This window comes from Coturnix japonica, chromosome Z (genome assembly GCF_054131305.1).
Source record: "Coturnix japonica strain WE chromosome Z, WE-NBRP24, whole genome shotgun sequence".
Taxonomy (NCBI): Eukaryota; Metazoa; Chordata; class Aves; order Galliformes; family Phasianidae; genus Coturnix; species Coturnix japonica.
This window is the reverse complement of record NC_140702.1, coordinates 6698615-6722284: the sequence shown is the minus strand read 5'-3', so window position 1 is coordinate 6722284 and position 23670 is coordinate 6698615. Positions and strand designations below refer to the sequence as shown.

Here is a 23670-nt window from a genome sequence, read left to right as displayed (position 1 = left end):
GCTCAGAACTGCATGAAACCCAACAAAGTTCTCTATAACAACATGTATGTTTAAAAATTGACTTCTTAAACTAAACATCCAGAAGTTTCACAATAAGATTAATTCTTGAGCTGTGTCATACATAAGATGCTCAGGTATCTACAGGTAAAGCAACATGCATCAATAGGATGCATAGGGATGAACCAATTAATTAGGTTTCTCACAGGTGCAGGATAATAGTTGGTACCTACAAGGTCAATAACTAGAGCCTTCACTATGAGTGGCAAGTCTGGGTCATATCAACATCTTCACCTCACTGTTCTACCCATAATGATACAGGTTGTCAAAGTACCTCATGATGTCTTTTTGAAGCTACCTCAACTTTGAGCTGAATTCAAGATGGAGAGAGGATGACTCTTCAATCTACTGGAGAGATACTGCCTAAAATGCTTAGAAGAGGATGTATTTACAAAACCATGACAAGTGCCAAACCTTAACAAACCACTTCTTGGCAAATAACAGCTCTGCTTTCAAAGCCAAGTTTAAAAAATAATCCAGAAAGTCTTGAGACTGTAAACACACTCGCTAATAAAAATAAAAACCAAAACCTGGTAGATGCTTTTCCTATAGTTCAGTATATCATATGTTACCAAACAAGGTTCAGTAACAGAGGCTACTGTAAACATACACTCAGTTAAAAGAATGCTCTAATGCATGAATATAATTGGCCCAAAGTAAAGCAACCTTGGAGCAAAACTTTTGAATGCTGTATTTTGTAGTCTTACAAAATAAGACACACATTCATGCATATTTCCCTTCCGCAGCCATTCGTTTTATAAAGTCTGAAATTTGGGGATACAGTAAGAATGAATATTATTTCAATGATTTGCTGCAGTTTTTCAAAGTTAATAATGGAAGTAGATGAAGCTGTATAATTACTGAAATATCAATCTCTGAAACATCAAAGGAAGCTTCTTAATGAGCTCTAAAATTAATCATTCTGTATATTCATATTCAGTAGCAACTAATTCCTTGCTAAAGTCTTCCTTTATTTTGCATCTTGATACTATTTTATTCATAAGCCCCCACTGGGAGGTTTTCATTTTGTTTTATTTGTTGTTGTTGGTTGTTGGTTCGTTTTTAAAGTTCAGAATGCCAAATACAATCAGTTGACGACTAAAGAATATGAAGTAATTTACTGAAGAAAAATTTTAGAAGTAGAAGCTTGCAGAATTAGTCTTTATGCACCTAAAATTAAGCCCACTATCTTTCCTTTGTGCCATATTTGCCAGAATGATGTCAAGGTCAGCCTTCCTTTTCTCCTAGACACGTATGTGGGTAAACGGGAGTAAACACGAGAACTACAAATTACAGAGCAAAGATGATGCCAAATTCTCAAAGAAGGTTTTGTGACAAACCAAGCACACTGAAGGTGTTTTGCTCCCATGGAACTAATAGCATTTCTCAGTATGTAAATTACTGTTTTTCAGTATCTTACTTTTCACAGCAGAAGCTGATGTATTTCCTCTAACCAAAAAGAAATACAAAAGCCCATTCTATGTGCCCAAATTTCATGGCATGAGAACATCAACAGTGTTATCAGCATAAGTACTTATTCTAAAGAAAAGCATGTTGTAAACAGATGACCAAAAAAAGGTCTGAGAGATTTTATCATTTCCGTCAGAATTTAAAAGAAAAATACTTAGATTCATTAGAGTGTTCTAGGCACACAGATTTTACTGCATATTCAAAAAGCAGTTCCAAATATATAGTCTGTATACTTTTCAGTCACCTGAAGTTTGCTTACCTTTTTCACTATCAACATCTATAGCATTCATTTTGTGGTTTACAAGCTGAATGTGTTGGTAAAATCCTCTAATGATACGGAATTTACCTAGCATCTATTGATTCTCCAACAGAGCTAATTCCTAGGCAAATCATACTTCCGTACTTAACTCTCTGGACAGGATTCAGGTGAGAAAGCACAAAACAAGGAAACTAGTTCCTGATGAACTAAGGATGCACATGTGGGAACACATCTTTGTTATCTTTCTACACCTTTATTGGTTTGATATGAATATTTTCTTTAGTTTCACCTGTTGCTAACTATTCCTTTTCCAGATTGCATTCTTTAAGGATGTCAACATAATAAGCATTAAATTTCAACATAGCAGGAGCAAGAAGACACCTGCTAAAATCTGAAATCTAATTTACAGTGGTCTCTCAGCCCCACACAGGAGGTGAGCTCACGGATGGGACAGACACAGAGAACTGCATACACATGAGCAGGTCTAGTTCTAGAGAACAGCCCCTGGGGAGCTACAACTAGTAGTAGCACCTCCGCTCAGTTCACTGGCTGAACTGTCCTTCTCTAAGATTTGACATAAAAAAGGAAACTGAATCCATCTGAAAAAATAAATAGAAGTCATTTTGGAGCTCTACATACACAGCTGCAGAAAAACTTTTTGTGGTGTCTTAACTTTCAGCTGTCCTTCTCTGATATTTATCGCTCGAAAGCATTCCAAAGAACAGCAAAAAATCTTTTTATTTATTTATTTAGATTCTCATTTCAAGTAAGTAATGATGACAAACAACATGGAGGTCCAAGACACCTTACTCCAATAGAAGTCCATAACATTAAAGAATAAATAATCAGATATGCACAGCAGACAATGTTTGCTCTAGTAGAGGAAGAAAAGAACGAGATATATTCAAGGCATGTTCCCTTGCTATTGGGACCACTTCATACCTAAGTTGTATTTCTGCAGTTACAAAGTGTTCATTATTTAAATGTACTAATATGACATAGTAAGTAAAAAAAAATATTTGAGTCAAATTACTTCTTATTTTAACTTATAGAGCAATGATCCTGGATTTGTCTAGATTTTTGCATTCAAGCAATTGAATCATGAGTTCTTCATAGTGAAGAAGAACAAAGACCTTCAATGATACCCAATTTAAAGTCCCTGGGAAATACATCAGATCCAGCGTCTTAATTCTCCACACCACCCATCTCCTCTTAACTCCTCCCTTAGCTACATGAGCTGTGACAAAATAGAAGTATGATCAGAGCTAAGGTACAGCCACAAAGCTTCCTGCCTGGGATAGCCCATGTTTTCTGAATGTCTTTTCCCAAAGACTGAGAAATCATAAAGTAAAGGTACAGAACAAATTAAATTACCTACAATATAAAAACACCAGCACTTCTAACATTCTTTAAGTGTTGCCAAACTGAAACCGTTTGGGTAAGGTATGGGTCAGGATGACACTGTTTATTAAAGTAGCACAACAGAAGGATGTATGTCCTAGAAACCAGATAAGCATTGCCTAATTAGCCATACTGTTTATGAAAGCTTGGTGGATTCTTCTAAAGTAGTATCCTTTAGATGAACATAGCTCACTCTGCCATGAAAATTATACCTCTAGAGACCCTTACATACTGAGCAAATGTAGTTTTTTAACTGTGAGCAAATCACGAACTAATCACCCAGATATCTGAGTGGATCCTAGCTATAACTAACATTGTGAAACTGGTACAAAATGAAACTTAAGAAGTGCTGGCTTAGTGGAATTCCCACCTAGCACCAAACTTGGGACAAATACGAAATAAATAAAAATCTGTATGTAAAACTGGTTTATTGCAAACTGGGTGTGCAACCCCATATGTAGCATAACAGTAGAACTTTATGCTGGTTAAGTTTGAACCATCTTGTTATTCACTGGAAAAACAACACACCAAATGGCAAATATGATTCTCTTCATGGAAGAGACACAAAATGCTTAAATGACTTTGTTCAAGGTCACAACAGTACTACAAAACAGATTCTCCCTTTCATTCTTAAATAAATATTATATATTCCAAATAAAGAACTGCAATTTCCACTGAAGTTTTTCACATTTTTATATTTTTAGAAATGCATTTCTATATGTTCAGTGTACTTTTATGTTGGTATACTAAGACCTTCATTCAATGTTCTATCCTACCCACAACACAGCCTGTTACATCAACAACAGCAAAACAAACAGGACTGATAACACTAAAGCTACACTAACATTATTTCTAGTATAAGTTTTTATTTTTGTTAAAAAGGAAATGAAAATGAGCTGATCCAATATGCATTTCCAGGTACAGATTGTTGTACTCCCAACACACACTGGAACATCCATCCACGGCATTTGATTCTTGATGAGTTATCTGTGCCAAAATGTCCTGTTCTAAAAATTAAGAGAAATCACACTTCTTTCCTCCAGAAATACATCAGTGAAGGACAACAGCATCCTGCTGTGGAACACTGATTGCATCAGCAGTTCTTCTGCCTTCCAGCACACAAAGAACAAAGGATGCAAGCAAATCAATCTGACTGCAAGGAGATGCAACTGTTTTGAGTAAATATCATGTAATATTAAAAATTACTGTGCACCACCTTTGTTAAAAGCTGGTATGCTTAGAACAGATAGAAAAGTAATGCTGAAAATATTACTGAGAGCTGAAAAATTATTGTTAAATTAACTAGACAGAAAATACAATTTTCTTTTGGATACCTTTGAAAAAAATCTACTGCAATTTAACACTGAAGATTAAATGGTCAAGGTTACAGTTTTAGCATCTTATCAGTCTGAAGGCGTATAACGATTTTCCAAAGGGATGAATGATTAAAAACAGAAAGACAGGTACTTCAGCATGAATACTTAATCTGAAATCTCACAGTCCAATTTTAGGCAATGCTGCATCTCTATGACTTTGGATATAACCTTTGCAGGTTACATTGTTCTTTCTGAAACACAGTGAAGAATTGCTTTCATTAGATGACACAGTGTAAAATCATGTGCAGGGACATAGATATGTTACCGTGTGCCTAGAAAGATGCAGTCCAGCCACCAGATTGGCATAAGGTCACAAAAAAAAACCCCACTTTTTATACAATTCTTAGGTCAAACTAATTAAAACAAGAGACAAAATAACCCGAGCTACCAGAAGCAAGCCTGAAGCACCAAATGGACAGCTCATTTATTCTTCACCAGTGTGTCACATTCACCACAGTGAGACCAAAGGCTGGGGTGCAATGTTTTATAAGCCCACCTTTAAGTGATACCCTCAGTAAACAAATAGTAAACTCTAAAATAAAGCCACTGATTATTAACTAAGTACTTTCCATGCTCTTCAATGGTCTTCTCCCACGTTGGAAAAAGGAAGCAACTTAATCTCTTTGAACATCATGTCCTATGTGAGTCCTTGAGTGCAGCAGAATACAAGTCAAAGAAAGGTAAATGCCTCCAGCCAAACTCCTCAGCTCCTAGTTCTATTTTGCTTCCACTTCTCTCTCTCATTCCACATGGAGGGGTGAGTGGGCAAATGGCTGTGTGGTGCTTAGCTACCTGTTGGGTTAAACTACAACACTAAACCAGGGTTTAATGTTGGGGTTGTTTTTTCTTTTCCCCCAATAACTTTCATGTTTGTAAATAAAGAAATTATGGGATGTTATTATACTTAAGCCACAGACTTTTAAAACAATTAACAAAAATTTTTATCCATTTGCTCTACTGCATAATAGCCTGAGGACTGGGAGGCTGTGTGCCTCACAGCTTTGTTGCTTTGTCACTGATCCTAAGGAAGAAACAATCAGAAATACAAGGATGAAAGGAATCACAATTTCTGCTACTCCGTTGGAGTGATAAGATGCAAAATACTTTTTCTACAAATTAAAAACATGGAAGCACCCATTCTGAAATGGGCATGAATAATATAGTTGTGTCTTGGGCCATAATAACTAAGTTTTCCTATAACTAGCAGGACTGACACCCCCTGATGCTAACAGCAGTTCACAATGCTGTCACCTACCAATTACAGCTCCTAAGACATATTTTTATGACCTAAGACAAATTACGCTCAATGCAGACAAACACTTCCCACAAAAATATGTTTGAGCCATCAAGTGAGATAAATTAGACAGGGACACATTTTATTTACATGCCAACTCTTGTTTCTCAGAGGACATAGCAACATAGGATACTTAGAATTCCAATACATAAGTGCCAGCAACCACACTCTGCCTTTACAGTTACTTCATTAATGCAAAACAGCTGGCATGAGAAGTGGCAGCTGCCATTTCGGAACTTCTCTTGTGAAATTAATAAGGTTTTTGTGAAGGAGCCTTTCATTAACTCCATCAGGTTTAACAACACACGGTCTCCCAACAGTCATAAAATTATCCAACTTAAAACACTCTGAGATTATTTTATAAACACGAAAGAGTTTGAGGGCAGAAAATTATCTCCTTTCAGTTGTAATCCACATATGGTATCCTTCCTCTTGGGGTTTAGTGGCCTCTGTGGCAGTTTCTAAGCAGCCAAGTAGTGTTCTGCTGGTCCAGGCTCCTAAAAAGGAGCCATGAGAAAGCCAAACTACTGACAGAAGCAAAATATGACAGAAATAGGATGGCAGCCCAGCTTGGTGGTCTAGTTGGGATCAGCAAGGGTTGTCCATCCACTGGCACTGGTACCACAACAGGAGGTGGCAATGAAGCAGCAGAGAGGACGACTCCTGGGTGCTGAGGAGGATGACCCTTCACCACTTCATCTAACTCGTGGCTCCCTGGCCAGCAGATGCTCCTCAGGAGTCTCTCTGAGGTGGTGAGTACCTCAACTGTTAGTTTATCAGAGCACTAAAGCCCAGCTAGCTTCTGGTGCACCAGCAAGTAATAAAGGCTTTGCTCTTTCAAGTACTGTACAACCTGCTTACAGAGTTTCTGCACCTGCTGACAACGCCCAAATAATCTTACCCAAAAGATGGGTCACAGCACTTCCAGTAAGGAAATTAAAGCATACTTGCAGTGACATACCTTGAATTGCAAAAACACAGGAAATGATAGCTTTTACTATGCTAATCTTCTACAAAATCCTGGTCTTTGTCAGGGTACATCCATTTGTTCAGCCCATACAATTCTAAATTCCTAGGGTTTTAAACCCTTTTAACTTTGTGCTCCAAAATTGCATAGAACTGGAAATATTACTAGTGCAACCTGTCCAATAAGACAAAACATACGCTAAGTGACTACATTTATATCTACTTGAGCTTACGACTATTAAAAATAATCTCTAACATGATGACCCTCTGCTTTATTATGCCATCAAAACAAAATAAACACCCGTGAACAATCTAATGCACTCCAAAGAGTGGGATATAATTTTGCAGTCCTGGCATAGCCATAATACTTGGTAATATAAATCCCATTCAGTTTCCACTAAGTGAATTACTCGTTTATACCGGTAGGTGATCATGATCATAAACTACATTAACATTAATAAAAATCTTCTGTCTTGCAGTTAGTTACATATTTAATTAGCTTGACATTTCTTTTCTATGCATTAGAACATTTTATCGTATCAAAGACAGCCTTTGTTGAGTACTTTTACTATTTTCACCTTGTTAAGCTGCCTTGCAAGTCCTAGTTAAATACTTATGGTATTAATGGAAAAATGAGTCTTTTTAAAATAACAACATAGAAACCAAACAGCTGTTTAGCAGTAATAGATGTTACTGCCAGGCACCCTTATCTCTCACAAAATACACACAGACATCACAAGGTGATTATAAACTGCCTATCATATACACTGGTACCAGTAAGAAAATTGCAGATCTTTTCAATCATGCATCCCTATTTCCTAGCATTGCAACATCTGCTTTCAAATCTATACACAATTCCTTACAAGAGATACTTATATCTATATCCAAGGCTCTTCCCAATGACCTGGCATGATCTGCATGTTTATAGTTAGGATGCAATCATTTTTGCTCCATCCTCCAGGCCCCTGAAGTCAGTGAAAGCTCTTGGGGGAATATATACGTATACACAAAATATAACTACAAAGCTATGGGAATAATTGGTAGCAAAGTTCCATCTGCTAAGCTGTACTTACTTTCCATATATATGGGACCATACTTATACATATACATTAACTATACGGGGAATACACAGGAAGCCATACTTAACTGTTACAGCTGTTTCTGTAGGAAGCAGGATGGCCACTATAATGACGTGCCTGCAATATAAGTTACCAATTGGCTGATCAGCTGTAGCAAGAACAGTAGCTGATTTTGAACTTTACAATGCCAACAAAAAAAATGCATATCTGAATGTGCTGAAACAACCAGTGGGAGCACAAGAAAATAAAGAACATATCAAATATATTAAGAGCACCTTCCAATGTTTCCTTTCTTTGTTTTATTTCTTTAAACTCCTCCCACACCAACCATCTCTAATTCATCAGTAATTCAACTTACAGACTTGGATTTATGCAACTGAACCTGAATTTCTCAATATAAGGGATGCCTACTGTCTGAATTCAACCAGCATTCTGATATATAGAGTGAGCTTTGAACTGACTACCATGATACAAACTTCTCACTGTAGTCTGATAGCCAGATTAGGGAACTAATGAAACAACTGGTAAAGCCATTTCTGGTGTATTTTCAAATGCACTAAGTTACTAGAGCAAGAAATCAATTTTTAAGTGATAAACTGATTTCTGCTTCAGTATGACAATATTTTCTAAGGGCTGCTTTTTTAAAGTAGTACAGTAAATAACACTCCTTTTGAAGAAAGACATTCTGACTAATTTAATGTGTTGGTTAGAATGGGGTAGGCGGGGGAGGAGAGGGTCAGAAAATGAACTACTCCATTTAAAACTGTAACAATGCAAGAGCCAGAGGTTCCATCTTTGATGATGATATGATGATACAAAAAAAAAAAAAAGAAAAAAAAAAAAAGGTCCATAACTTGCTGTCTTATCTTAAAGTTTTTTGAAAGGCTACAAGAGTGACCACTGTTACAGAAGATAGATCGTTCCCTGTATTATGTTTTTCAGATTACAGACAAATGGGGGGGGGAAAAAAAAAAGCACTTTGTCCTTGAAAGCTGATAATTAGCCCTTGATAGGTATTCTCTTCAGCCTAATGCTGTTGGAGAAACAGTATCATGAGACCTTGCAGCTATGTCTGCACACTCCCACTTCATTCTGTTATTATAATGTTGCATGTAATTAGAAGGGAATTTGACCTTAAATAAATTAATAAATAGAAAGTCTTCCTACTCTAGATATATGACCCTGAAAACATACAAAGCAGTCATAAGACCTTCCTTCTTCAGAGTATGATCTGCTTGTTCTTCTTTTTCTATTGTATTTTGCCTTTTGCACTCTATTCTCCCAAGGTAGGCCTGCTATTTTTGACTACAGAAAGACTCATCTACCTTGGTTTGACAATCTTTTCTTAAGGATGATGACTGTATCTCCTGACTTACTGTACCACTTATTGCTACTTTTCACAATTGCAAGGTTAACCATACAAATCCAAATGAACTAAAGAATATGTTCTTATATTGCCAAAATTCTTCTTAAGTCCCCCAAACAGCAAAGAAAATAACTCATTTAAAAGAGTGGTAGTCAAACTCTTCATGCCTAAAAGTAGGTGCCTCCGTTTCTTCCATTGAAATATTTTCTTGCCTTCAAAAAGCTGTAGACTATTAATTAGCTGTTAATCCTTCTGGATACACTGGGGAAACAAAATTTTTATTTAGATCACTTCTTCTCTTTTGGGCCTGGTTTATATATATTGAACATACACTGAAGTACTTCTATGATGAACTCTTTTGTTGCCTTCATTGTTTGATCAAACAATAAACCTGATGTCTATTGCTAATATCAGGCATTAAAAGAAAATGGTAATTTTATTAAAAATTGCCTCTGTTTTTATTTAGAAGTTGGTCTGAGATGTAAATACAATAAAAGGCTAACCTAACATTTACAGTTAATCTGCACTCAGTTTGAAAAAACAAAAATGAAGACTAAAAACAGAATAATTTAGCCTCTTATAGCACAGATTAAAGATGATAATGAACCATACTGAATCACCATTGTGTTGAATATTTAAACAGTTAACTTTTACCTTGAGTGGAGATATCAGACTACAAGTAGCATACGTTAGTTTCAGCAAGACAGGATAAAGAACAGCAATAATTTACAGTATCACCAATGTACAAACATTATTTTATCTGCTGCCAGTAATTAGACTTACTAGCTACCATAAATTAAAACAATACATCTTTGCTTCTGAACTTCTGGGACAGAAAAAGTGGTTTTCACTTTTTTTTTAATATTTAGCTTTTTACCTATGAAATCACAGTGCTGTGAATACTGCATCCAGTTCTGGGCTCTGTAGTTCAAGAACGCCATGGATTTTCTAAGGAGGATCCAACAGAGAGCTACAAAGATGGTCAGGGTCTGGAGCATCTCCATTGCAAGGAAAGGATAAGTAACCTGGAACTGTTCAGCCTGGAGAAGGGAAGACTGGGAGGAGATCTAAGCACTGCTTATATGTAGTTTAAGTGCCAAACTCACATGGAAGGGGACAGGCTCATTTCAGTGGCACGCCGCAACAGCACAAAGGGCAATGGGTAGAAACTGGAACACGGGGAGTTCCATACAGACATGAAGAAGAAATTCTTTATTGTGAGGGTGACAGCACTGCTGTCCCAGAGAGATTGCAGAGTATCCTTCTACAGAGATATTCAAAACCCATACGGATGCTTTCCTATACAACCTACTATAAGGAACCTCCTTTAGCACGGGGTTGGGCTTGATGATCTCCAGTGGGTCCTTCCAGCTCCTATGATTATGTGATTTCACCTGCATGCACTGATGGATTTCTTTCTTTTGGTTTGCTTTTGTTAAACTGAGGAAAAAATACATAGCAGAAGCTGATAGGGAAAAAAACGCTGACTGAACATAAAACTTAGTCTGAAGTGACTTCATTGCCAGGTGTCAGAGAGAGGTACAAACAGAACCAAAAATCGTGCCAGAAATGAGGTCTCTGGGGAAGCAGAAAATCCAGTTCTGCTTTCAGTTCTGCTACTGTAAATCCACACTAACTCTGGGCATGTGATATGAGCCACTATGGACATACAACAGTGTAATGTGGGCAAATGTGGTACATGCCATCCTGATACACAGGGTATGTTACAGCCACATATGCATTTAGAAGGCAGGGTTTTGTGGGTTTATTTTTAAGCAAAGAGCAACTGCACTCTCTTAACCTAGGAAAACACAAATCTCACATACGAGGTAACTTTACTACAAGTGTAAAGCATATTTGTCAGACTTTTCAAGCATAAACGCTATGCATAGTTACACAAATTCTTGAGAAACCAAATACTTCTATTTTAACTGCTACAATTAACTACCATGCATAGAGGTATTTCAGTAACAAGTATAAGAGACTGCAAACTGCTTACCAGTTCATGATTTATCTACAAAAGCAATGTATCATAAGCATTCTTGATCACGAGTCTCACAGATTTTATAAACAATCTAAACTGAGTATGCACTAATAAGAAATTAGGCTTTTGTTATGAAGTTCACATATGGTAGGTGGCAATATATTAATGCTGGCAATAAACAAGCAGATATTTTATACATATAATGTAATCTTCCCTGTAAATGAGACATAAAAGCAGGAGTGCCCAACTTGGAGTACACAGTGACTCTTCAGTGTTTTCAGCACCTTTTCCTCTCAGACTCTGCAGGCATTTTTCTCTGTAGCCCTAGCAGCCCAGCTGCACAATGTGCATGAGGGCTGTCCACCATAATTATCTCTTAAAGCAACACAGGAAGGTGAATTCATCTGCCTCAGCACATCAACTGTCTCTCCCTGGAAAAACAGATAAAGATGCACCTTTGTGTTATCTTCCACACCAAGAAATGCAGTGATTCCACGTCTCTTCCTACTCAAAGGACAGCCTGCGAGGACATAAATCTGACTTTGAATAGAACAACAGCCTAAAAATCCTGCTGTCATTCAGTAACAAGGCTACCTGCTGAAAGCCCACAGCTTCACTGTAAGGACATTAATTGCAGCCACCTGCCTCCTCATCAGAGATACTGGAAACAGCATAAGAGTTTTAAATCTCTATTCAGTCATGTTACAGCTTTAATCTGACTATTAACTCTTATCTCTGTCATATCACTGATTTGGATGGACAGAAATACAAAAACAACGTGTGCAAAGCTTTCCATAAAACTACTACACAGCAGCAATATGAGTGATTTTCAGAACTGTTCACCTCCACTTGATATAAATTTCCCCCTCACAAAAAAAGAAAATTAAGCACCAAACTGCTTGCTATTTCTTATTTCTTGCTAACTGTAGCAAAACACATTACAGTTCCACATAGTCTGTCTGTCAAACACAATGGCAAATACTTCAGTGGTAACATCTATTTCTATTAGTACATAATATAATTACACACTATTTATATTATGTAACAATATAATAATAAACAATAATAAATAAATATATTGTTCATGTTTCTTTAATATTACAATGGTCACGTTTGTTTTCAGAGTCATTTTGTGTACACAAAATAGCTCACTCTAACCTGTAAAGATTTCCTCTATTTAAAACTGAGGGGTGGAGGAGGGTGAGGGGGGGAAAGAACAGATGAAATAAATATATTTTATTAGTGTAAACTAAACTTTAACTGTGGAGCAAATCAAAGCCATTAAGCTCTCAGGGGACATCCTCTGGAACTGTAGCCCCTGCGCAAATAGATTTAGTGGCCATGTTTGCCCTTTCCCATGACAAATGGCATTTATATCTGTCTACAGCTATGCCAAACAGGACATTTCACTTTAGGCAGCAGAGTGCTGAGAGCATTCCCATGTGTGGGGTCTGGAGTTTCTCATACGGAAGTTGTGGAGTTTTTTAAACCTATGGGCTATGAATTTACTATTCTTCAGTGGACTAATTAGTAACTGGAAGCTAGAGCCATTACCATTTATTTGGCAAAAATACTTACATAATACCTGAAAGAAAACTACAAGGCAGATCACACAAAACTGAGCATGAAACGTTTATGAATGACACAAGTAACTCATTCCAAAAGCCAAAACATATCTCTTCTAGTGTCATGAAATATAAAAATGACAACTTAGTCAAATTTGAAGAAGCATGACCTTTGACGAGATTCCACTGATAACAGTTATGCTTCAGATATATCAATCTAACACTCGCTTCCATATTCAACTTGTTCCAGTTGTATTTTGCTGGCTTTTTTCTTTTTTCTTAATTTATTACAAAGAGAATAAAACCACAAGGAATAACATCCACAAGTAACCTGGCAGTTGGCACACAACTTAGCTGCTGATTTTAATTGTGGTAACTACACAAATAACTCCCCTACCTGGTTTCCAAAATTGGCAGACATGGTAAGGAAAGGAAAAACAAAATGGTCAACAAACAGCAATAGTAATGCCCTATATATGTTGAAGAATCTACATTAGCAGAAGTTTATCACAGCAACTGCTCCAGCTGTTAAGCCTCTCAGAAAGAATCCTCATTTCTCCTTAAAATTAGCTCTCATACTCCTAGGCAATTCTATGCAATCAAAAGTTAATTTCTTTTTTTGGTGTTGTTGTTAAAGGTATGCTCAGAAAAACTCATTATCAAGGCAGCAGAACTGATTGTGCACCTACACTGAAGACTGTGAGAGGGGGAGGTTAGAAAAAAGTCACATGAATAATCTAACTCTCAAAATGCAATTCTTCTGATTTTTAAGGGAAGAAGGAAATGTTACATAATTGCAACTTATTGCTCTTCCCTTTTCTTGATTTTGCCGGCTCCCAGAAGGACATATTTCCTTTCTATTTTCTTTAAACATGACAATAAAACTCAGGAATGAAGACAAAAACCACACAAATGCATGTACAAAAATATATTCATTGGAATTTTACACTGCGGCTTTAGTCTCAATAAATTCCTGCTCGTACACAAATAAACAGAAGCAAATATCAATGCAGAATACCAACAACTACTATTAAATTCACTACATAGCACCTGTCCCTTGTGTTTTAGTCAACATATCCGAAGTTAAACAAAAACATTGAAATCAAATTGCAATTCTGCTGTAAACAGTGCAGCATCAAGTTATTTCCACAGTTCCTTAAGATTAAAAGGCAAAGAGCTCCTGACCAAACATAGCCAGAACTTCAAATAGGCAGTACCCAGAAGTTCCATCCCATTTCATGTTTAGGTCCCCCAGAATAAAAACTGAGAAAGCAAAACAAGAGATTAAGATACAAAGAAAAAAAAAAAACAAACCCACAAACCTAAAAAAGCAGAATAACCTTACCTTTCACAAGCTCGGACAGTCCATGCAGCAATTATCCACAATGAGATACTAAAAACCAACAGTACAGTTCCTGGACATATTGTCATTAGAGTCTTCATAACAAAACGAGTATTGAAGTTTATCTTATTTAATGCTCCAATGCTTCTAGATGAGGCATCGGTGAAAAGTTTGCTATGCAAAAGCATAACTCTGGCGATAAGATATAGTCTTAAGAACATTGGTATAGATAAAATAATATCCACATCAGCTGTTGCTGTGGATGGAGCGTAAGAAAAGGCAAGTCGGGCTGTCCATGTGAACGTATAGTTCCCAGGTATGGGATGTATAGCACACACCAGTATTTCCAAGCAGATAAAGAAAATACGCTCATAAGTCATGGCTATTCTCCAGTCATCTGCTCCATTGTCCACCATGAACAACTGAAATAATAAAATATAAAGTTAACTTTAGCATGTCATTAATAAATCATTAATTCCATTTTAACACACCATAGCTTTCAGAGCTACCAAAGAATGACAAAAAGACAATAAGTATGCCATTTCAATGAATCACATTATGACATTGCTTTGAAGTGAAACATAACTTTGGTTATGCCAAAAATATTTTTGCACCTTTTTAAAATTTGTATATTTCCAAACATTAAAAAAAAAAAGTATTTTGACATATAATTCCTTGTTGTTTTTCATTTATCATAAAACAAAACTCTGTATCAATAAAACCTCGAAATCAATTGTTAAAGTTCATAAACTTGTGAAAAAATGAAATAGTTATTTTCAGGATGGAGAGGTAAATAAAGAAGTGAACATTCTATGGTAAAGCTCTCTCTAGAACATACCCACACTTCAGCCATCATGGTATTATAGCTTCAGAAGGACTATGCAAGTTTTCTTCAGTCTTCAAGTGCCAACACAGATCAATAAAGAATGTAAAACATTCTCAGAAGCTGAACAACTCAAAAAGATATCTCACAAGGAACACCTGAAAAGCCTGCAAACATCAAGGCAGACCAGGCAGCCAGGTAGTATCTATTAGCAACCGAAAATCAAATTGTACTTGTTGGTTCTTGCATAACCAGGGCAAATTCCAGTAAATTCCTAGAAAACTGTTAAATAAATACTTACTTAATATTTTTCACTAGTAGTGAGTAGGGCTATGTAAAAGTTTGCAAACGGGTTATGTGCCAAAAAAAGGAATATTACAACAAAGTAAGATACAAGAAAGAAGAATCAACAGGAAGGGAGGTTTCAGTTTTAGTCTTTCTTTCTTAACACCCTACTCTACTTTTAATAGACAGTAAACCAAATTTTCCCTAATTCAAGTGTATTTCGGCAGCTGGTAAGTGACCTCCCTGTTATCTCAGCCCATAAATACCCCTTGCTCTGATGTATAGATCTTATCTCCGCTCCAACAGTATTAATAGCAAAGAAACACAAAGAGTTAAATTACGCTAAAGAAACACACTTGGTTTAGTGTTTGCCATCTTCTTTTATGTGAGACCATTCTGCCAATTTTGTATACTAGAAACAGATGTAAAATTGATGCTGGTAGGAAGACCAATCTATTTATTTATTTATTTATTAACTTAGCGGAAGTACTATTTGTTATTCAAATTACATTAGTACTCAAGCCCAGTTGGCTCCTGTGATCAGCCTCTAAAGGCCAGTCATATCACAGCAGTGGTAAAACAGCTATCAAGAGGTGAACCTGTAATACAGACAGATACTAACTACATGAGGGCTGCTTTGAAAGTAATGCCTCCTATTCTACTACATCAGGCCAGTGCCAAAGGCAGATGTTGGTACGGCAGTAGAGGTTGAACCTTCCCACCAGTATTCCATTACAGTAAGTTGCCACGCGACAGATGGCAGCAGATGGGAAGTCTGATAAAATGGCATGTGACAGGAAAGCATGCATGAAGAAAAGGTGAATAATTGAATTCCACCATGCAGAAATAAATAAATAAATGATGTATCCACTGACATATTGGTGCTTGCTGAACATTTACGGAGAGGATATGCTGGATGTGAGCATAGTGAGGTGGTGGGTGCTGTGTTTCAGCTGAGAGTGACTGTGGGTCACCTCTGCTCATGTAGATTTTTATGAGAGCATCACGCAGGCTGTTGCTTGTTGCTGGCAGAAATACATTGCTGATAGTGGTAGCTAGCTGAATTCTCTGTATTAAATAATGTTATTGTGGTGTTTGTATTTGCTGTAGTTTCCATGGAAATAAACAGGACGCATTATCTTCACAATGACCTATATTAAAAAAGAATAAATATATACATAGAGCCAAATCTCTCAAATATTGTACAGTGTTCTGATGAAAAGGGTTAAGTATTCTAAAGAATACCCTAAATGGGCAGTGTTTTAAAATGTCTTTTAAAAAAATCAGCTTAAAAATGTAATGGTCTCCCATCTGCCCCCTTTTACCTAACTTTTCCACAGACTTCAAAAAGAACAGTATATACACGAAGCAGTTGATGAAAAACAGTATCTTAAGTATAGATTCAATTTAAAAATGAGAATAAAAGAATGTCTACATTAAAAGTTGACCTTACCATCTTTATGGAAGAAAATGTTATTTAAGCACTGATTTGGAAAAGAAAAAACAACAGATTTGAAGTGCCATTTTGAAATACTTGAGAATATATTTGCTTGGCAGTAGAATAAATCCTAACATACTGAAAAAAAGAATTTTCTCAATATTGCTCATCAGAATAGGTTCTGCTTTGCAGGCACTGAAGATGCCTCTCAACTCCCCTTGACCTCAGATGTACCAATTGCTTCTAAGATAAATAGCACTTGAAAGTGGTAGTATCTTCAGTTATCATATAATGACATTTAGAAGGCGAAAACATGAAAGGTAGAAAACAGCAAAAGCTACAAATGACTGCAGATAATAAACATTCATATTTCATAAAGATAGTAACATTTCAAAATCATGTTTTTAGGTAGATTTCCATAAAATTCTGCGTCTCTACATTCAAACCATGATGGCTATCCATTGCTCACAAACTAATACTGGCCTGTAAAAAAAGGCTGAGAGTAACAATTAAATTGAGACAGACAGAGGAAAAAAAAAAACATAGCATATGCAGGTTTTCCTGTACATTTTATACATTTGCAATTATGTAACCTAGTAAATACAAATTTCAGGTTTTTTTGTGGATTTCCTATTCGGAATAGGAAAAAAGCGAGTGAATAAAAAGGGAAAGAACAGCACATATAAACACACAAACGCTCTCAGCTGCTTTCAGTCAATCCTAATAATAATAATGCATCCTAATAATAATGCATGCAACAACCATGCATTAGTTTTCAGAAACTACTCCTGACTGATTGGTGAATCACGCTAGTAATAAAAAAGAGAACACAACAAAGGAGAGAACAAACTCCTCCTATAGAACTGAGTCCAGTACTTCACAGACAAGGCCAAACTCTAGTTGAGGTCTAAGATGTTATATCTGTTGATAGCTTTCCAATTTATCATAATTATTATTTCAGTGTTTAAATCCAAGGTAAGCACTTAAGCAGTGTCCAGCAATGTTCTTCAAATACAGAATCAGACTTCTATGTGGCAGCTAGGGTTCCCAGAAGTTCTTGTGCCTGAGGCCGACAGTCAAAAATGTTCTCCCAGCATCTAATGAGGATCTTAAAACAGCATAAGAGCAGGAAGAACAATTTAGAAGAGTGGAGATTACACTTCTGCTTCTTCCCTTTGCAAAATGTGAAACTAAAAAAGTCAGTTTTCTTGATTTATAGCATTTCTTGCTTTGTGTTAGAAAGGAAGGAAGAAATGAAAAAGAAAACAAAAAGAAACGTGTGTTACTATGTAACAGACATGTTTACTAGAGAACACATTGGGTGAACCAGACCAATCCAGAACAGCTGCTTAATAAACTTAACAGAGATAGAATAAAAAAAAAAAACATACACAGTTTTAAAACCTAGCTTTGTTCCCAACAACCTAAGGATAAGACAAGGCTGTCTGGATCTAGCAGGACCCCAGGAAATATATCACCAGCTAAGCTAACCACAATACAGCCTGCTCTAAACCCAGCTCCCATCAGTAACCACCCCATACTACACTCTGCTTCTCCTGACTGGTCCTTGCTTGCTCTCAGTGCCCAGCAAGACAGGAGCTATGCCAGCTTCATTACACCTGAAAGAGAAAGTTGCAAAGAAATATTGGATCAGTCGCTTAGGTTCTCTTTGCACTTTCACCAGGATAAAAAAGTGCATGAAGAACTGACATTGCACAAAATGGCTGCCATCTGCTAATGTTTCCAATGCAAGAGAAGCCTCCATCTTCAAACATGATCAGCTTACTACTGGGGAAAGTGCAACCCATTAAGAAAGGGATGCATTTGCTGAATACTTTGGCACTATTTTTGTACACACATAAGGGACATGGAAATTACAGAGCAAACCACTGAATCTGAAGCTCGATAAAATGAGCTTACTCATTCACTCTTCCAAGGGAGAGCACCTGCAATTCTAAAGTTAGAATGTGTCTTTAAGGAAAAATTGGCTCCAACACATTGTATCACACTGCATATACAAGTATCAGTCTTCTCTTCCCATTCCCTTCTGTTTACATTTGACATAAATTCTTTGGGTATTCGGGAAATATCTGCACCACAGGAATCATAAAGTTGCTTTTGCAGTGCCTTTGCCACCTCAGAAACATTCAAACCAGGAACTTCATTTAAGATTAATTTTAAAGAAACTCCAAATATAGAAGCATACGAAGCATTGTACTCAACTACTGAAAACCAAGAAGTGGCCAGCAGGTGAGAGTGGAGTTTGATTTATCTCTGAATTTAAAAATCTACCTGAGCCAAGTCATGCACAAATCTTGACTGTATGGAGGCATCCCTGCAACAATTGCCTCCGTAATTCACCCTGGCAGGTAAAACTGGGACAAAGCAAAAACAGCCACTATTTAGTTCATACCTTTTACTTCTGAAGGCCTGACATGAGTTTCTGGCTAAACCATGCAGCAGATAAAGTCTTCAAGCTGCTTCAAAGATTAAGTTAAAGTACCTTTAAGAAAGCAACTTTCAACATTGGGTTAAATAACATCAACACAAGTTTCTTTACAAGTATTTACCTAGACTTGTTCATAAGCAAAATGCTCTTTCATTTGATTACTACTAATTATGACTGAAGTTGCTTCACCAACCCAAACAAAATATAAACAAACAAACAATAAAAAAATAAACCTTTAAAACAAAAAACAGCAGAAGCAAAAAAACTGAACAACCAGCATATTCAAACGCCCCTTGGCATACATCATTCTGGTTACTGCCCTTTAATTATCTGAATGTTACAGCTTTATCAAATCTGTCTGGTTAACAGGAAATAAAAATAATCCATCCCCTAAGTTACTACTTTTCAAAAGAGCCTTCAATCAAATGAGTGAAACAAGCCTGAACTGCGTGCTACCAAAACCATTATCTTTAGTGCCTTAAGCAAAACGTTGCTACTCAAGATGTTTTAAACAGCTTTGTTTTCACAGCTATTATGTTCCATAAGACAGCACACAGCAATAAGAAGTTCAATGATAAGCAGTGAACACTCACAGGTGACAATAAAAATGGAGCCATAGGAACCCATACACATTTGTTTCTCAATCTGTATTTCAAATATGCTGCTTAAAAGCATAAGCTCTTTCTTTGCCTCTGGTATCCTCTCATAAATAACCAGACTCAGCACCAAACTTGATACTTCCCTGAAGTGGCATCCTTATCACTGGCTGTGGTTTTGTAAGACATACTACACTGGGAATTATGCCTGAATACCCTTTAAACTATCTATTAAGATGCCCATAGCTCCTGTTCCTGCCCGCAACTTTGTTATGTGCATTCAATCAGAAATCATTTAAGTTATCCTACTGCTTAGAAACACAGAACCCAGCTCACCCCTTCTCACTACAACAGCTCTACAAATAAACAAGCATAAAAGCTCAGAAGATGGCCCTTTGGCAGAATGAGCTTTTCTTTCAAAAATTTGTTTCTTTTAAGGGGGAAAAAAAAACAAAAAAAAAACCACAGAAAATGATTCATAAGAAGACTAAGAGTGAGTAGGTATTCTAAAACATAAAGACAGTAAAAGCCCACCCATTGGTTTTAATTTACATGCAATTCACAGATGTATTTCATTTCATTCACAAAAAAAAAAAAAAAAAAAAAAAAAAAAAAAAAAAAAAAAGATTGGTATTTATTTCTTCAAAAGGCATTTAATTATGAATAATCTGTCACTCCTCACTGAAATGAATGAGATGATGAAGCAGCTTAGGAGTGCACATCTCTCTTCAGAATTCATCCCTATTCATTCTTTCATGGAGTATCTAACTTAAAATATCAAAATAAAACTATTTTCATTAAGGAACATTTTTGACAGCAGTGAATGATTGCAATTGAAGTCACCAGGAGACAAGAGCTGAATGAATCCAGTAAGTTACAAATGTATGATGCCCAGCATCTACATTGAAACTGTACTACATAAAATATTGTTGTGTTTATATTAACTGAACATTTTTGGTTACTAAATACAACAATTTCAAGCGTAAAATGCATATGTTTTACCACATTCTTTACATAGTAATTTTTTTCAAGTTACAGATTCACCTTTCTGATTATCTGTTTTGATCTTCTGATAGCCATAAGAAGAAATTACCCAATGCAGATTTCATTTAAATAACTGGGCAAAACCAATTTACACAACTTTAATAAAAATAAACTGACACATAGATATTTCACATATGATATTTCTGAATGGAACTATTTCCATTCATATTTTTGATTCTGTGTAGTTCATATTATTAAAAACAAATAAACAAACAAACAACAACAAAAAAACACCACAAAAAGTTAAGTACTATTTTTCATTGTGTTGTCATAACACACAATATTTTTCTTTTCAACTAAACAGAACATAATTTATTTCCCCACAATATTACTTGTTTTTCTGCAAACTTTTAGAGTTTCTTGTCAGCTAATAATGTTTGTGGAATGAACAATGTGCTCAGTTTACCTGAAAACTAATTATAACATCAATTACAGCCTCTTCTTTGAGAGGTGTTTGATGTTTTTAAAGGAACTTCATGGGCTCAGAGCAGTTATTCATCCTCTAGTAAGGATATGTGACAGTGACTTTGTGACAGTGTGGAGTGGGGTGAAATCCCATGGTCAAACTCCATGATTATCCTGCAAGGATGAAGACTTGCTGATGCTTCTGGAACTGATAAACGACCTTGCCTTCCCAAGCCAGCAGTTTTGATTTACTTCACTGAACTGTATCACTCAAATTCTAATCTCAGCCACCCCCAGTCCCTCTCATATCTGAGAAAAAGCTGGAAAGCAAAGTTGTTTACCTTCTGCCAAACTTCTTTTCATGAGACACTTCCTCATTAGAGATGCTCAAAATAAAAGTGTGTATGAATAGTTATAAGAACTGCCAAGCCAACCATTAAGTGGCCTGAACATCATAAACAAACTCTTCCTAAATCCTAAAAGAGGCTGCAGGAAATAAGCATTTTACATATATAGCTTCAGAGCAAAAGGCCTCCAAATCCTTTCGGATGTTGAACGTTAAAGGGTTTCAAATTCTGCCTTCCACACCTTGTGCTGAATAGTGCTCCTTTCTGTAGACACCGGGAACTTGTAACACCTTGCAGGTCAAAAGGCTCTGAAGCCATATGGTACTCCACAATGAATTGAACAGAACTAAAACCAAGTATTTCTCACAAAATACTCACTGCATTAATTTGAATCCTATGTGATTTTCTTTTACATGGAACATATATTAAACAAACAGAATCAGACTGGAAGTTGACAAGTAGAAAGTGTTTTTCAAGTCAATAAAATAACCTGCTGAAACATAGATCAACAATAGTAAATAGAAAGACATCACTACTTCTCAACAGAATTTAGATGAGAAATTTTCACCTGTTATTCAACACACTTTGTTTTTTGCAGCAGCAGAAATTTTAGTCTGTGTCTGTCAGCCCTCATAACTCAGCATAACCTAGGCAAAGGCATGTCTGACCACTGCTTTTTGCAAAAAGTCAGCATAAGCAACCAATGTGAAGCATTTATATCAGGGATATGGAAAAAGAGGTTCACATTCTGTCCAGGAGAGCACAGGTAAGTTATTCAGGACATGTAACAAAAAGGCACATAAAGCCCTTTGTTTACAAAATGGATAACCTAAGCAGTCCACCAAAGCAAAGTATCTCCATGGATGTATACCTCCTACCTAGTGACATGCAGTTCTATTATGTGAACTGCATGTTAAATTGCCACATGAGTTTTCTAAATTCCACTTTATTAATCTAAAAGCAAATTCCATTAGAGAAACGTGGAACAAAATAGTAAGTTGTCAAGAAACAGTAGCTGTAACCAAGTCACACACTGCTGCTTTAGCTATGTAAAACAGCATTCAAGCAAAAAAACTATTTATGCATTAAGTGGGTAATTACAGCAGCGTACATTATTATGATAATTGGATCACACTGCTTTCTTTATTCTTCCCTCATCCATATCCTCCAAACTCTCAACTGAAGTAACAGTAAGAGAAAAACCCATTTCAGACTGCAATAATGATGATTTACATCTTTCCTAGCAATCTTCCAAATGCAGGACACTTGCTTTGAAGAACTTAATCAACCACAAAAGTTTGGAAGGACAGTTATAAATTTGTGTCATAAATCGGTGTTTTTATAACATTACAAACACGACATCAGTGGGCTAAAAGAACAAACCAATTTGGGATTGCTCCTATACTCAACATCAATACTGAAGTAAATATTTTAGCATCCCCAGCACTTCACTGGACAACACAGCGACCAAATACCTCTTGCCTGAAAACTGCTACTTCACAGGAGACTTTGTTTTTCCCACTGCAGAGTTGTGGACAGGTTGATGGAGCTGGAGAACCACGGCGCCCTGCCGGCGGTGCGTGAGCCGCGGGACGGCGCTGTGCCGCCGCCAGGCAGCGCCGAGCGAAGCACAGCGCGGAGCTGTCCGTGGTGCTTTTCAGCACCACGATAGGCTGCGGAGGTCCTACCGCTCCCCAACCACTCATCAACTGCGCTCTAAGCAGGAAAAATATATATATATATATAAATAAAACACTAATGTGTTCCGCACACATGTAAAACTCCTAGCTCTCTGGAAGCCTTTTTAAATCTCCCTTCCAGTACACCCCTAATACAGGTCTGAGGCAAGTGAATCCAATGGTTTGGTTTAGCTGCCTGCTTGACCTGTTTCCAAAGCAAAACGTATGTGGAATGTTAGTGGAAAGATTGCAGTCACCTGCTGTGCTGCTAGGTACTCCCACTGACTTGCTGGCAGCACGGCAGTTTGGACTTCTTTCCTCACTAAGGTCATGGACTACTAAAAAGAATCGAGAAGTGAGTAGCCACAAATGGGCATTTCCAATCAATCCAATTTCCAATGCTGAATATTATATCAGCAAGCAGTAATAATTACTACCATCACCT

General features: G+C 36.7%; 1 protein-coding gene across 12 annotated transcripts in view; it reads right to left on the bottom strand.

Annotated features, from left to right (window-relative positions):
- The window catches only part of LOC107306691 (small conductance calcium-activated potassium channel protein 2), a 60720-nt gene that overhangs the window by 28540 nt on the left and 8510 nt on the right, over window positions 1-23670 (bottom strand). For 7 of the 12 annotated variants that reach the window (XR_014939544.1, XR_001552240.3, XR_014939543.1 and 4 more), the window contains exon 3: window positions 14163-14581. Coding sequence is in view for 9 of the 12 variants with exons in the window: in XM_085529420.1 (XP_085385546.1) it covers window positions 14163-14581 (419 nt within the window). In the remaining 3 variants the exon portion in view is untranslated. Of the gene's footprint in view, window positions 1-11624; window positions 11684-14162; window positions 14582-14997; window positions 15207-16334; window positions 16419-17637; window positions 18325-19118; window positions 19183-23021; window positions 23263-23670 lie in introns of those variants that run through there. The other 5 variants (XM_085529430.1, XM_085529425.1, XM_085529426.1 and 2 more) reach the window with 5 other exon arrangements.